Source organism: Diabrotica virgifera, chromosome 6, assembly GCF_917563875.1.
Source record: "Diabrotica virgifera virgifera chromosome 6, PGI_DIABVI_V3a".
NCBI lineage: Eukaryota > Metazoa > Arthropoda > Insecta > Coleoptera > Chrysomelidae > Diabrotica > Diabrotica virgifera.
In genome coordinates this window covers 208,969,782-208,986,232 of record NC_065448.1, presented here as the reverse complement: position 1 = coordinate 208,986,232, position 16,451 = coordinate 208,969,782, and the positions used below count along the sequence as shown (strand labels likewise).

The window sequence follows — 16,451 nt, the reverse complement described above, 5'->3', positions numbered from 1 at the left end:
AGTTTATTTGAAGAAAGTGTATTTTTTTGTTCTTCTTAATGACGGTACAGGCTCGTTTTTTAAATATTGTATAATTACAGAGTAATTTCCACATATTAATATATTTTTCAAATTGGGCTCTGTACCGCCATTCTTTATTATTTTACGAATACGTGTGCCAAATGCCTCGAAAAAATATTCAAAATTACAGTGACAATCTTGGAACACGTTTTGGCTACCTGTTTATCGCTACTGTATTACCTTAAAACATTGTAATTTGCTAAACCAGTATATTTTACTCTACTACTACTCTACTAGCTACCTCATTTTCCACTGTTTCTAAAGACTTGTTTACATGGGTAGAGTTTTGAGGAGAGTAGAGTAGCGGTAGTACTCTACCAAAAATGGCTTGATACCATTCACATGAGGAGAGTACAAGTATAGTACTGATGCTAGTATAGTGAAACCGATTTTTGTATTTTTAAACACTCTTGATTATAAGTGCACCTTAAATTCTTAATTTTTTGCTTAAGCTCGTTTACTCCAAAGCCCCCTTTGCCATTCTTTCGACGATTTCATCCTCCGCAGCTTGCTGCAAACTTTTATTTCTGTAGTATACACTACCTAAATTCCATAAACACTGGTATTCGCCGTATTATAGCTCTACAAGTTTTAAAGTTTCATCTTCGGTGAACTTCATTTTCACTATTTACACAAAACACAATTCCAGCCAGAATGACAGCGCCCCCATGTACTCTCCTACCTACTCTATTCTGCCATAATTGAGCGTGTTCCATGGGTAGAGTGTGCAGCCGAGTAGACATTTTGGCAGTAGTGGTGGTCATAGAGTAGTTACTTTGCCATAGGTTGCTAGTCACTCTACTTTAACTCCAACTATACACTCTACCAGCTATTCTACTGTGCTGAGCATTTTTACAGGTAGAGTTACTCTACTCTATCAAGTACTTGCATCATTACTCTACCCGTGTAAACAAGTCTTAAATCTACTGAATGAAAATCTACTTAATCTTAATCTACTCTTAATGAAAAATGTCTAAAATCATTTACCCACCTAGTATTATTGTAGAATTTAAGACAGTCCAGTGCCTTATAAATAATTTCAATATGAATATTTTTTCCTTTAATTCTCCTTTGATACCACTCCATTTTAGATTTTGGGGAACTTATTTCATTGTGTTTATAGCCCATATTTATTGAAGGAACCCAATCTGGAGATTGTTATTATCGATTAAGTCGGCTGGTTTTCCTATAAGATTAAAATGTTAACATCTTCAAAAATCGTTACTGTTGTAATTGTAACTTACCAGATATAAAATGATTACAGCAGACAGGACAGGAAAATTTTCATTTCGCTAGTAAAACCTGTAAATTGTATTGCATTTAACCATTGTTGTCTCTCAGATACCTTATTTAGTTCAGTTTAAAAGTGAACTTTATCTTGACTTTATCACAATTACTTTGCATTTCACACTTCAAAACACAACACCATTGAAGCATATTATCTTTCTAAATTAATACTTCCAGAGAAAATGTTAAATTAATCTTTGTACAACACAAAATTACAAAGAAATACAACTAAAATTATCTAAAACTCATTAAGAACAGATAGAATAAGATTTATCTTTTACACCCAGTAGCCATATTGACATATTGAACTTGAACACATATATTATTATGAATCAGTAGAAACGACAAACGATTATATTTAAATTTGGTAAATATAACTCCGCACGACCACGCAACTCGAAACACAAGTACGCAAACACGGTTGCGTGAAGCGTGGCTCGCAATCGTGAAATTTACGAGACTTGCTCGACCTGTAGATTCTTGTGCTAAATTATGGAATAAATTCATTTCTTTAAAACGGACGATTTTGGAGCAAAATCCCGAAAGAGGTCGATTTTTATTTTTAAATTACAATTTTTTGGCATATATTTCTTACTAGTGACGTCATCCATCTGAGCGTGATGACGTAATCGATAATTTTGTTAATGGGAATAGGGGTTGTGTGGTAGGTCATTTGAAAGGGCGTTCAATTCTCTATTCAGTAATATAAACATTATTATCATTAGGTATTTATACAGGGTTGCCAAAAAAAATTTTTGAATTTTAATTTATTTAACTCAAAATACATTGTACTGCTGTCAGAAAATAGAAGAAAAGGTTTATTTCACAAATAAGCATTTCTTTTCGCTTAAATTAAATCACAAACAGCCTCCCTCCTACCTATTGGCAGTTTGAACATTTAATTTAAGCTAAAAGCAATGTTTATTTGCAAAATAAACATTTTTTTCTATTTTCTGACAGCAATAGAATGTATTTTGAGTTAAATAAATTACATGCATTCTTCTTCTTGCGTCAATTAATTTAATTCAAAAATTTTTTTGGCCTCCCTGTATAAATAATGATATTAATGTTTATAATACTGAATAGAGAATTGAACGCCTTTGTAAATGAGCTAAAACACGAACCCCTATTCCTATTTAAAAAAATAATCGATTACGTCATCACGCTCGGATGGATGACGTCACTAGTTTGAAATATATGCCAAGAAATTTAATTTAAAAATAAAAATCGACCTGTTTCGGGATTTTTCTCTAAAATCGTAAAAAATTTTAGAGAAAATGAATTTATTCCATAATTTAGCCCCCCTCTGTATATCAGGAGACCGGCGACAATCTAACCAATAGTTTAGCAATAATTAAAATGTTAATTAAAAAATTTCGGTCGAAATAATAACCAGAAAGATTATGATACACCAGAATAACTATGATTTTCGTATAAAAAAGCACTATACCTATTCAACGTTCCTTACAGGATTGAAATTGGACCATTTGAGCGGTCTCAGGAATGTTATAAAGAAACAATTTTTTGGCTTATAAACAAATAGAACCCCTCAGAAAATATTAGATTTAATTAAATTAAGTTAACGCTGTTGAAAAGGGCACGGCTTCTGTGTCCTTTTCGAAGAAAAACAAATTGAATTGCGAGGAGTGATTCCAGGTATAACCGGTCAAATCTGACCGGTATTTGTGACAGAGTTATAAACAACAGGATTTTAATCTTTGAACCATTAGATACCTTTTAATTCCGGTCCTCTTTGTACATACAAATTTTCATATCTTCAAGACACTTATAACAAAAAAGATTTATGTCACTGTCACCAAATTATTTAATTATTGATAAATAATTACTTCCCTCAAATTTTAGTTGAAAATTAAAGATTTTGTTTGGAAAACCCGAATTTTCCGAGGAAAATTTCCGTCGAAGGAAATTGGAATAAATTATCAATGTGCAGAATTACTGTCAATTTTTATGTGAGTGTTTTGGTTTAAAGTTAAAATTTTCGGAGTTATAGAGCAATAATAAAAAAAGATTTCGGAGCGCTAATTTGTTTATAAACAAAATAGCACACTTTCTGTGGACCTTGCACAGCTATATTACTAATATAGGAAGTCTTAAGATTTGATTTCAGCATGTCCAGCAATAAAATAGCTGGTAATTAATTTTTCTTGTTTTTTACTAATTTTCCCAGATTATTACCTTACATCTTTCATTGAGTTGATGATTCATGTTGTGGACATTCTCAATTATTATATTTCTAATTTAATACTATTCTATCTAATTCCTCAAAACAAGCAAATTTCAATTAAACCCAGCTATATTATAATACCTTTTGCTTTAGTTTTCCTTGCAAGAAATAAACAAAACACATCTAAACTAAACCTAACCTCGCTTTTGGCCAATCGTTCATCTCCGTGTCAAATAATTTCGACAGTCGAAATTATAATATCAACACCCTTTTTAAAGTCGCTATTAATTTCGATAGTCGCTATTTCATGACGTCACTTCGTTAGTTCAACTAAAATCCACAAGGCTCGCACAATCGCATTTCAACCGTCGCCATATTGAAAGCGACTTGTTTAGTGTCGAAATTTGATTTAGAATCAGGGCCATGATCGTGGGTATTTTGATAATATTTTGATTATTTCTTAAGTTTAATTTATTAATTGACAATAAAGATTAGTATTTTAAAAATTTTTTTGGTGGTTTTTCGCTAGAAAAAAAAACTACAAATGTTATAAGGTGTTGTGGAGCTTTCGAGTTAGCTTCAAGAGGTCACGACGAAAAAGAAAATTCAGAAAATAGAGGCATATTTAAGGAGCTGGTCAATTTTAGCGCCGAATTAGACAACGACTTAAAGGTTCATATTATTCAAAGTACCAGATCTTTCAAAGGTCTACCTTCTCCGGACATTTAGTTGCTTCTAATTTATTTATGTCGGAGAAGTTTTCTGCTTATAAGCATCAGTTCTCCGAATCATTTCTTAATGAAATATGGAGACAATTTTAATTTTTAAGCAAAACTCGGTTTAAACTGAATTAGAAGTAGGTACTGTATTAGCGAGACGAATTAAGTACTACCTCTGGGGCTGTTTCGCTATCGGTTTTATTGTAGAGGGAAGGTTTAAAAGACACATTTGAAGAAACTATTAATCTTTTAAGTATTTTAGTTACCATTCCTATATCAACATCTGAAGCAGAACGCTGTTTTTCGATGTTTACATCGAAACCTAGTGCTTTAGGTATGCTTTATGCAGAAACGCATTTTGTAAATTGTATTGATAATTTTAATTATAAAGTCATTGAAAACTTTGCAACCAAAAAATAGAAGAATGAACTTCAAAAAGTGACATTACAAAAATTGGTGCATGTGTGTGAATAATGAAATAGTATTATTTTTATAAATTGGTAAATAGAGACTAAATCGTAATAACAATTTTCAAGCACTATCAGCAGTAAATGCTGGTGGTAGGTTAAGAGGTTTTTATTATTAATTAATTTACGGAAATGTTTTGATCAATGTTGGACAATTGCTTGGCACCTCAGATCAATAAACTTAAGATATGTACATAAGATAAAAGTATCCGCGCATATTTTTTTTTAGTTTTTGTTGTCAGTATACCTTTTTTTGACAATATCGTGAATCCGTCACTAAAAATTTTGGTGGCTGCCCGAGTTGTGGCACTACCTTCTTAAAGTGGTACGAGCCGCCACTGAGTTGAACCCCCTCAGGGGTGTTATTTGGCATAAGAACTTTGGGAAGAACTGAATAATATGAAGAAATTAGGAATTATTGACGGAACAAAAAGTTTTCAACACATATTCTTTATTCAACTAGTAACTAGTAGATACCATAGGCGTAACCAGGATGATCCAAGGGGGGGTTACAACTACCTGAAAGGGGGGGGTTACAACTACTGGAAGGTCTCTGAGGGCTATGTTGTTAAGTGTATGGAGCTCAAAGTACATCCCAATGGGGGGGGGGGTACAACCCCAAAACCCCCCCCTGGTTACGCCTATGGTAGATACTCAATTACATTTTATTGCTTATATCTTACCATGTAATTAAATTAATAATTGACAACTTGAAAATTAAAATCAGCGAATCAGGGATCGAGGTTTAAGCCAAGAAAGAAACTATGGACTTAACTGAACTTTCCCAGGAGTTCCCGTTGTTGTGGACTCTAGTCGACGGATGTTCGGCCGGCTTTTCCTTGGTTTCCTGATTGCTGCAGCACCCTAGGGTGGTCCTCAGTTGGTGTTACGCTTATTCTGCAGTAGTTGCCATGAAACTGAGTTAAAATGGTTCCAAGTGGTCCCAGATGGCTAGAACAAAAACAGGCCGCTGTAGACTTGATATGGTGCACGTTTTGTCTGACAACAGAGGAATGCCGTCAAGTGAACAGTCTCTTTTTCCCCAAGGACTTGCACACCGACCCAAAATCCTCTGATATCGTCAAAACTTAAAATGTTGCTTTTGCAACTAATAAATAAAGCACACAATGTAACCAAAAACGAACCGACAATAACCTCCGGTGTTATCAGTTCATAAAAAGTAATCATTTATTTTAAGACTGGATGATTTTGTAGTGTCAGTCCTAGATGATTTTGTAGGAGCTCCAGAACCAGATTTTCTTTCCGGAACAATCTGAAGGCAACAGCGCTGCCGATCGTTTCAGTTGATAAATTGCCTCTATTGAAACACCAATATCACATGCTACAGTAATTACAGGGTCCAATTTCTCAAGTAATGTTGAAACATGAACTTTCTGTTCATTTGTGAGTTTCTTTTAAACCATATTTTTTACTTCAATTTTTCAAGAATTTTAACATTGACTACTTTCACAAAGCCTACTGTATGCACAGTACAAATACACAGAATAAACTAAAGAAACTAAGCAATCAGTAAACTACAGACAGCTACTATCGCAAATATGTTATCCCCTTTCCCCTTGAACACTGAACAAGCTCAGAAAGAACACATTTAATTTTTTTTTCGAATTTAGTGATTTATTTGGCAATGTAAAGATCTTTTTTGTTGGCACTGTAAACAGTGTAATGAAATAAGTACTTATTATATTTATTTAATTATTTATTTAATATGCTCTACAGGCCTTGTAAGCCTAGGGCTTTACAATTATAATTTTACATAATACAAATGACAATATATACTAATGTCTTATATAATTTTTTTTTTAATGTCTATGTAAAAATTGCTGCAGTATGTTTCTCCACTGTATCCTATTTTTCGCCTTCTCTTTCCAGTCTGTAATTTCCATCGATCCTATATCTTCCTGAAACTTTTCATGCCATCTTTTTCTTGGTCTACCTCATCTCCTTGTCCCAACTGGTCTTCTTAGCAGTACCTTCTTTAGTATTCTTGACCTGCCCACCTGATTATTTGTGCTTGTGTGTATCTTGTTATACTTGGTTCTTTGAAAAGCATCCTTAATTCTTGATTGGTTCTTCTTTGCCAACCGTCTGCCATATTTTTCCCCTGAAAATAGTTCTCAGTACCTTACATTCCCACCTCTCTATCATTTCTTCTTCTGTTTTGTTTAGCACCCATGTCTCACATTCGTAGGTGACTGTTGCTCTTATTACGGTTTGGTATATTCTGGTTTTTGTATTTCTTGATACATACTTTGATTTCAACTATTCTGTGCTTTAGTTCATTTTGCTCGTGTCATTTTTCGTCTATTATGACACCTAGATATGTAAAGTGCTTTACTCTTTTAAATTTATACTCTTTTCCATCGAATGCTGTTAACTTTAGCATATCTTCAGGTTCTCTTTCTGTGTTGCCTAGCACCATATACTTTGTCTTTTATATTGCTTTTATTTCTAGGCCAAATTGGAAAAATAAAGCAGCAAATAGGAGAGATTGGAAAAGAATAGTAAACCAAGCCATGGGCCTGCTAGGCATAGAGAGCTAAACTATATATAATTTTTTTGCCTCTCTCACTAATCCTCTCATGATTTTATTTAATTAGTTATTTTTTTGCTAGCAGTGTAAGGTCGTCGGAGCAGGCCATGCATTGATGCTCGTTATGGTAGATTGTTTCTTGCGTTTCTATTCTGCTCTTCCTTACAATTATTTATGTCTAAAACCAGATTAAATAACACTGTTGATACAGGGTCACCTTGTCATAAGTCCTTTTTTGACTACAAACTCTTCCGATTTGTGACTGTTCCATACTCTTTCGTTGCTTGTCATACTTAAGGTTATTCTTATTAGCTTGATTAGTTTTTCTGGTATTTTCAGTTGCCTTAGTGCTTGATACATTTTTTTTTATAAATTTTTTCATAAGCCTGTTTAAAATCTATGAATAGTGCATATAAAACCATTTTATGTTCGTAGCAGGCTACTTGGATTTTTTATGTTAAAGATTTGCTCTGTCGTCGATCTGTTATTTCTAAAGCCTGCTTGGTATTATCCTATTAGTTTCTCTGCGTATACCTCTAATCTTTCTCTCACAATCCTAGCAAATATCTTATATCACATATCCAGCAGAGCAATACCCTTGTAATTTTGCACTATCGTTGCATCCCCTTTTTTATGTAATGGGATTGTCCAGGCTCTGGCCCACAATTCAAGCATCTTTTCTTCTTTCCAGATAAGTTTTATCAGTTTATACACCTTTTCCAGTAGTTTTCTTCCCCCTGCGTTCAGCATTTCTGCACTTATTTCATTTTGACCCGGACTTTTATTTTTTTTTTCAATTTGTTTACAACTCTGCACTTTGTCTTTGTATATTTGTTTCCTTTGTTCTGTGTTCGTCCTCTCCCTGATCTTCTTCATCACTGTTTAATAATGTTTAGAAATACATTTTCCATTCTTTCATAACTTTTTCCGGTTTACTTACTAGCTCTCTTCTATGTTCTTTATGTAGCTTGTTTTACTTTGGTAACCTTTTTTCCTTTTTACCTCTCGATAAAATGGTCTTATTTCATTGTTTTTAAATTTTGACTTTTTAGCTATGGAAGTAAAAGTTGAAACTAAGGACGAGTTTGCAGAAGATGACCAAAAGTATATAGGAACTCAGCTGACTACATCTCTAGATCTCAAAGACCTGAATAATGAACAATGTGAAGATAACTTAAACTTAGGTAAGAGAAATAATAGAAAAGTTTTTTTTTATAGTTTTACTAGGAACTTGCACATTTTTGTTTTGTTACACAATATTATTCAGTTTCGTGTAAAAATAAGATTTCCAAAATTTCACGCCTCAAAACCTCGTAATAACTTAGACGTACAAATTTAAAATCTTATGTTTATTTAAATCTTTCCAAACGATCGAAAAAGCGCGTGAAACCTTGTAACGTCATATCATACTGATACTGTTTTATTATGACAATTCTCATCATGACAATATAAAAATATGTACGAGTTTTACTTGAAATTGAAATTTACTAAACGCAACAGCAAGTCACTTAATGTCATTTGCTGTTGCGTTTAGTAAATTTAAATTTCCGACTTATCATCGACTTATTTCGTATGCTTTAACTGATGACGCACGGGTAAAGATTCAGGGACTCAACTGTATGTAATTATTTCTTTCAAAATGTTTTGCCGCTATTTCTTGTCTCATGAATGCATATGTTCGTGAAAGTGGGTTGCTTTGAACATTTATTAGGTATAATAATTATTTTGAAGTAAGTATGACTTAATTATTTTAGTTCATGAGTAAACAAATTACTGAGACATTATCTGGTGTATTTAGGTTCCACTGTAAACTATGTAATTCAGTTAAAGCCCTCAGCAGTCAACACATTTAAAGCTAACTAAATACATAATACTAGTTCAGTTAAAATATGTGTTTTTATGTTAAAATATGTATAATTTGTTTAAAATAATGCAGTAGGTATTTCAATACATTTCAAAACAAACGATTTTAGTAAACAAATAGTAAATACATAAGTATTATTAGGTTGGATTATTTTACATACTGTAAATCACAAACGAATTCTTATTATCTGTTATTATTCCTTAGTGCGTACGATCGCCGTTGGATGCGTAAGCGCAATTTGTGTGTATTATTAAAGCGGAGCTGAAAGGGATAACTTACCTTGTCTTAACCTGATGTGCTGGAGTTTTTCTGAGGATAGATTTTTTTACTAATCTGACGGACTGCCCTCAACGCAAGCCCCTGTATTAAGAGTCGATATATGGTTGAGGTATATTACATGGTACAAGGTTTCTTCCCATGTAATTATCTGACGCGCTCAAGTAACATGCAAAAGCCCCGCTTGGGCTCCCCTACCATTAGGTCCTAGAAACATATTTGGGCATATGGTTTAAACTGAGTATACATTTTGGAAATTTTAGAAAAACTTGTAGTCTTTACTTCTTTTTAATTCAACAGATCAAATTAAGGATATTTTTATTTAACAATAAAGCACTGAAAACATTTGTTTTCAATACTTTCACAAAGTTTTAAAAAGATTTTAAAATTGCATTTTAATAGTATATTATGCAATGAGCATTTAATGATGGTCATTATGAAGCGAGTATGAGGGTTACGAAACGAGCCATATGCGGCGAGTTTCGTATATAGTACGAGCTTCATAATGATAATTAAATGCAAGTTGTATACACTATTTTTTCTATGATCATTCTAGTGGCGGCGCCTGGTGTAAAATATTGGGGGTGCACACATAATGTTAACATATAAAAAGACCTTGAGACCCTATTTCCGTAGGTAAAGTTTTTTGAGTGTGTTCAAATTGTAAAAATCAAAGGACCTTATTAAAAATTACAATAAATAATGTATTTTATTGACTTAAAATTATAATTTAGTGTTTAAATGTTACAAGCAAGTTTTGTAACGAAAGTCAGTCGCCTGTTATTTTTTAGATAAATTATTCACAAACAAATTCAGTAAAATTTATAATTTCTTGAATCATCTTTTTTAATTGAAAACATTGCGAGTGCAGTTAATCGATTCTGGCCCATAGCTATTCTAAGGAAAGTTTTGATACGTTTCAATGCAGAGAGACATCGTTCTGTTTCTGCAGTTGTCACTGGCATCGTAACAAGTACATAATTGGAGAATACCAATCTGGAATTCCAACTGGATAGTTAAAATCGTATCTTCTATTTTATTCATTATGCTTCCTCTTCTCCAAATATGTGCTTCACACCTACACAATTTGTAAGTTTTTACACAAATCTCCATTTTAAATAATCATTTATAATCTCGACGTTTGCACTTTGCTACATTCTTAATTAACAAATTTGGTTTCGGCATTTTTAATTTTTCTTCTAAATATAATAAAGAAAATTTAATTGATTTTAAATATTCCACGCTAACATTTACGTATACAAATCCTTCCATTCTTAATATAGTTCCGAAATTCGAACTTCACGAAAGCAAAATTTAAACATACCTGTGCCTTGCACGTTGAAAACACCATAAGATCATGCCATAAGATCACATCCAACTTGTGATCCTGTGGCCATCTAAACTTGTGGGCTATAGCGGGTAGCGGGGTGGGTGGTGAGTTCTATTTTGCCGTATGAAAAGTCATTGGATAGGAACCACCGTAAGAGCGGTGAACGCGGGGTTCTGTCTAAGGCCTCGCATCCGTGAAGTTTCTCCTTTGAAATAGAATAAAAATAATTAAATGTTACCTATTAGATACTTATAAACTCCTTGGATCTGTTATTTCGAATTTCAATTACTGTATAATTACATTAAAATGTTATTTATAGAAAATATTACATATATGAATGTTGGTGTGAAAATAATTTTAGGGGTTCACGTGCACATGTGCTCTTATATAGAAACCGCCGCTGGATCATTCACAACAAAAAATATATATTCAAATTTATTAATTTTGTAACACAAATAAATTTAGTAGTTTGTCAGTTTGACGGTTTGTTTACATATTGAGAACTGTCAAAGCGTATGTATTTGACTCAACATTGGTCACTGTCACTGCGCGTGTACCACCTTTATCGCGAATGACATATCGCGATTCTATTGGTTAAAAATGTGTATCTTAATGAAAATATGTATCATAATGAAGTTCATTATGATACGGGTAGTGACATCATAATTATTGTTGTTCTGAAGCTATTTTCTTGTGGCTATTTTATTATTTCATGATCATAATTATTGATATATTATAGTATGAGAATAGAAAAAGTCTCTAACTGAATAGGTTTGTAACATCCTGATCATAACAAGACCAGGGCATTAAGCAACACCACACTGCTGGGAGAAACGAAGGGAGGAATTCCTCGAACATCCCTTAGTTAGGATATTCAAAAGAAAAACGTCCACCGTTCCATCCATCAGAATGGTGTTCTGCCCGACTGCTCAGCCCTGGGTTCGTTCCCTGTTCATTCTTCCTTCACACCCATCCCAGAAAGGTACAGGAAATAAAAAGTCTACCTAATCATTTTAAATGCACTATTTATTCAGATATAAAAAAAACTTAACAAAAATCATTTTATTGTATACAGACAACCAAGTTAATTTTCTGAGCCTGTGACCGAGACCCTGCTGGTAACCGGTATAAAAGTTATAAAGATAAAAAATTTACTCAGCTTTAAGTCTTCCCGTCACAGTTCCTAAAGGAGGTCCCCAATCCCTGCAGAATTTGTCGTCGCCGGCAGTTATGGGAAGTCTAGGGCTCCCTTGTTGGGCTGTCTTGTCTCTGTAGGGCTGTCTTGTCTAATTAATTCTACTGATGCATCAGGATACGGTTGTAAGCCAAGGTAGTGTGTTTTCTTTTCCAGGTAGTGCTTGATTAAAGTCTTCTTCCCGAGGTAGGGGTCATTGTTTAACGGCCTACACACAAACATGATAATGTATGCCAATATTGTGCCTGATTTACGTGGCAATGGCAAAAAAGCAAGTACAAATTTGTATCGGATTAAATACCTTCGAAGAGATGTACTAATTGATTTGACCATAGTAGGGTCGCTTATAGAAATATATAGTCCGAGGGACAAATACCAAGCGGAGCTTGGTGTAGCGTTCAGTTGGCTGATTGAAACGTTACAGGTTGAGGAGTGGGGAGCTGTTTGTCTCAAGTTTGTCATTCAGAATTACATCTGTATTTTTTACTTTATTAATTTTCATAGATTCTAAATATTCTAAAAGATAGTTTAAGGCAGTGGTGCTCAGACTTACACTGCATGAGATCTACCACATAAACTGCAAGCGTCCAGCGATCGAATGCTATTAAAAAAAAATAGAAAATATAAAGCTTTATTTCACATTTCTATTTAATAGAACGTTGTAACTACAGAGAGTTGTGATTAGAGATGTTTTCATCTTAATTTTACTTGGATGTTAATGCACTTCATGAAGTTCATCGCACTTCATGTCATTCACAAGTTAGCGCAGTCTCCACCTTTTCCATGTGTTTTTTTTTTCGTGAATCGCGATCGACCGTTTGAGCAATACTGGTTTAAGGGCTTTATTTTGAATAGGTATGAAGAATCTGAAACTGTTCATTAAAAAAATGATTATGATCTAGAAGGTGAAGTGCGTATGTAGAATTATTTGTGTTCTGCTATCCGTTTGTCAAAGGTTCTGTCAGTTTGACCAATGTAAGTTTTTGGACAATCACCCACATGTCAGTTTGTAAACATCACTCTCTAATTGCTTTCTATTTCTTTTATTCTTTTTCAGTTTCCAAAAATTTCATATTTTTAACATGTACACTTGTAATTATTGTCAATAATTATTGTCTGCTTTTTTGTGTTGCCTTTCAGTATTCTCTGTTTTGATATTACAAGTCATGTGGTACAAGTCAACAAGTTGTAACCCTTATAGTAGGGTTATATATTATCTTTAGATACTTAAGTTGATTGGTGAAAAGAAACGAGAAGTGAGAAACTGACTTAACATTATGACCAGAAGGAAGATAAAAATAATGAATTAGGAGGAGGAAGATGAAGGAGATAGTGATAATGGAAGGAATAAAAAAATGGAAAGTACTGAAGCACTGAAGAGAAAAGAACTGACCGATGATAAAGAAACCAAAGATGGGCGCCAGAAGTAAGTGCCTTTTAGAGCCTTTACTTCGTTGATAGAACAGTGTAGGAGACTAGAAAGGGAAAGAGAGAGAGAGAAAGAAGGAGAGAGAGAGATAAACAAACCAAATAACTTAATCCTGAAATAAAATATTATATAATCACATATAGTTGAGAGATATCAGGTGCAAGTGAAATGATACAAAACCAATAGGTATACCTTATTTTATTGTGTAAAAAATATCTATATATTAACGTAAGATTTTGTTGGTTAATATAAATATACAAGGTAAAATGTTAGCTAATAATATAAATAATGTATAATGTAAAAATTATTGGCTTGCAAGATGAATGTATATACGCAAATTTTAATCAATAATATAAATAATGAATACGAGTAATGTTAAAAATTTGGTTGCCAAGATATAAGTATATAACCTAAAAGTTAGTGTTCTCAGAATATCAATAGCTGTAATTTATTTGATTTCCATGAGTTTACGTTTCTTTCAAATTAACAGAGTCAGATGATATTCTTCATAATACCGTATTAACATATTATTATCTACAACAATACCTAAATTATTATGTGAATGAACCATGTAGAGAAAAATGCTTTAGGTCCATAAGTACTTATATTCCCTTACATGCATTTAGAGGAACAAATGACAAATTATTACTTAGTGTGTAGACACAACCGATAATAAGAGATATGATAACTGAAGTTAAAAAAATAATAATCTAGTTACTTAACAACAAAAAGTCCAATAAATATATATTGCGGAACACAATTCGGCATATGAATGAGAACATTAATTAATTACACTACTATACTTATCTTTTTTCCAATCTAGATGAAAATTCCTTCAGCTCCAATAGGGAACTTGCACTAAAAAATTTTTTTGCATAAAATTGTTAATTTATGTTTAAAAATGTTATATTCAAAATATTACGTCTTAACAATGAATAGTGTACGTACAACATCTGATCAAAGTTCTGCGCCTAAAATTTCCGTTTCAAACAACTTCAAAAGCGCGAGCTTGGGGGCTGTCCATTAATCACGTGAGGCTCGAAAGGGGGGGGAGGGGTCCATAAAAACATCACGAAATGTCCCAATACACGTGATATAGGTGGTCTTAAACGTCACCAAGGGGGAGGGGGGGTTAAAAATTGCCAAAAAAAACATCACGTGATTAATGGACGACCCCTTGGGTCTGACGTCACAGGCAACTCTTATCGTTTTTGCCCGTTCGGTGGGCTATTGATTTGAATGCAGTTTGCCATTGCCAGTTGTGCGTGTCGAATAACTGTGACGTTTGCTCGGTATTTATGTTATTGTATTTAGTGTAGTTTAGTGTATTTATTGTGTAATATACTTTATCAAAATGGAAAACAAATCTGCGCAATATAAGTACTGTATAGTGCCGGGATGCAAAAGCACAACTGTCAGAACATCCAACAAACATTTTTTTACTTTACCAAAAGAACCAAAACGTCGATTAAAATGGCTAAAGCCATGCAGGCGAGATAAAAAGGATATTTCACAAAAAAGCATAGGTCTTTATGTCTGTGAGGATCATTTTGATGTAAGTATTTATCTAATTAGGTACCTATTTTCTACTTAAAAAAAATATTAGTTATCGTTTCATGAAAAGTGCCTACTTATACTTGTTTATTTGTTGCAGTTGGAACAAGATATGGATAACTATATAAAATTCAAGATTATGGGTGGTCCCAAAATTATTAAATCAGGTGTTGTCCCGCACATATTTGATTGTCAACCAGACAGAAAACGAGCTTTTTCTCAGCCTGTGAGGGAAGCGCCCTTAAAAGGCTTAAACGACAGCTTCTTGAAGATGCCGCTTCTACATCTAAGTCTGTTTTAGAGGACAATGATGATAAGAGACAATGTGATCCTAGTTTCACAAACTTAGTACAATCAGGACCTGAATTAAACCAATCAGCTTTACCTCAAAAACTGAATAATGCATCAACACAGACTCACATCAAAATAAGAAGTAAAGGTATTCAGTGCAAATTTCAAAGGAGTGTTACAGTCGGGTTGTCGCCATTGAAAATACATAATAAGGATGCAGGAACTTCACCTATAAAAGACTTGCAAATATTTGAAGATACAAAAAGTGAATCAGGAAGTTCTGTATTTGAAGAGTATAGTGAATATAGTGGTAGTGACGACTGTTGGTACAATGAAAGTGATTCTTTATCTTGTGATGAAGATACGAAAGAAGAGGAAGCAAAACAATTTAAAAGTTTGTCTTTGAAGTGTACTGTGATGAAGTTACAATACAGACCTAGACTGTATATGGTGCTACCAGAATATGCATTTTACACGTTTCAATTAATGGAAAAATATTGTAAGACTCAAACAATGCATCTATTTTTAACTCTTAAAAAGATAAGAACAGGACAAACATTTATGTCCCTTGGAGATGATTTCGGCATAAGCGAAAGCAATGCATCGAGAATATTTGCAAAATCTGTTCCATTACTTAGTAAATATTTAAGATCTTGTATTTTTAATCCCCAAGTGAGTTCAGTTAAATTAAACTTACCCGTAGCATTTCGAGGTCGTTATAGTAAAGTATTTTGTATTATCGATTGCTTAGAAATTGAAATTGAAAAACCATCAGATTCTGTTAAACAGTCCTTCAACATGGTCTGAATACAAAAAGTGCAATACTCTAAAATATTTAATTGCTTGCACTCCTGATGGGATTATTAATTTTATTTCTACTTCTTTTGGTGGAAGAACGTCGGATGCAGTTATTCTTGAACATAGTGGTTTTTTAAATGTTCTTCCACCGAAAGTGGCGGTAATGGCTGACAGGGGTTTTAAACACATAGAGCATTTGTTAGTTAGCAGAGATTGCCAATTAATTAGACCACCAAGTGTATCTTCAAGTACAAAACTTACAAAAAGTGAAGTATTTGAAACAAAAAGAGTAGCTAGTTTAAGAATTCACATTGAACGAGTTATACGTAGATTAAGAGAATTTGCTTGCTTAACCCCCCGCCTGTATTGATAGCAAATTGATATCACATACAGATAATATAACAAAAATTGTTTGTGCACTCATAAATTTACAGTCAGGAGTAAT

The 16,451-nt window shown here is 33.3% G+C and overlaps 1 protein-coding gene across 5 annotated transcripts in view; it reads left to right on the top strand.

Annotated features, from left to right (window-relative positions):
- The window catches only part of LOC126887182 (zinc finger protein 664-like), a 41,198-nt gene that overhangs the window by 9,121 nt on the left and 15,626 nt on the right, over positions 1-16,451 (top strand). For all 5 annotated transcript variants that reach the window (XM_050654569.1, XM_050654572.1, XM_050654568.1 and 2 more), the window contains one exon: positions 8,322-8,453. In XM_050654569.1, coding sequence (XP_050510526.1) covers positions 8,322-8,453 — 132 coding nt within the window. The remainder of the gene's footprint in view (positions 1-8,321; positions 8,454-16,451) is intronic.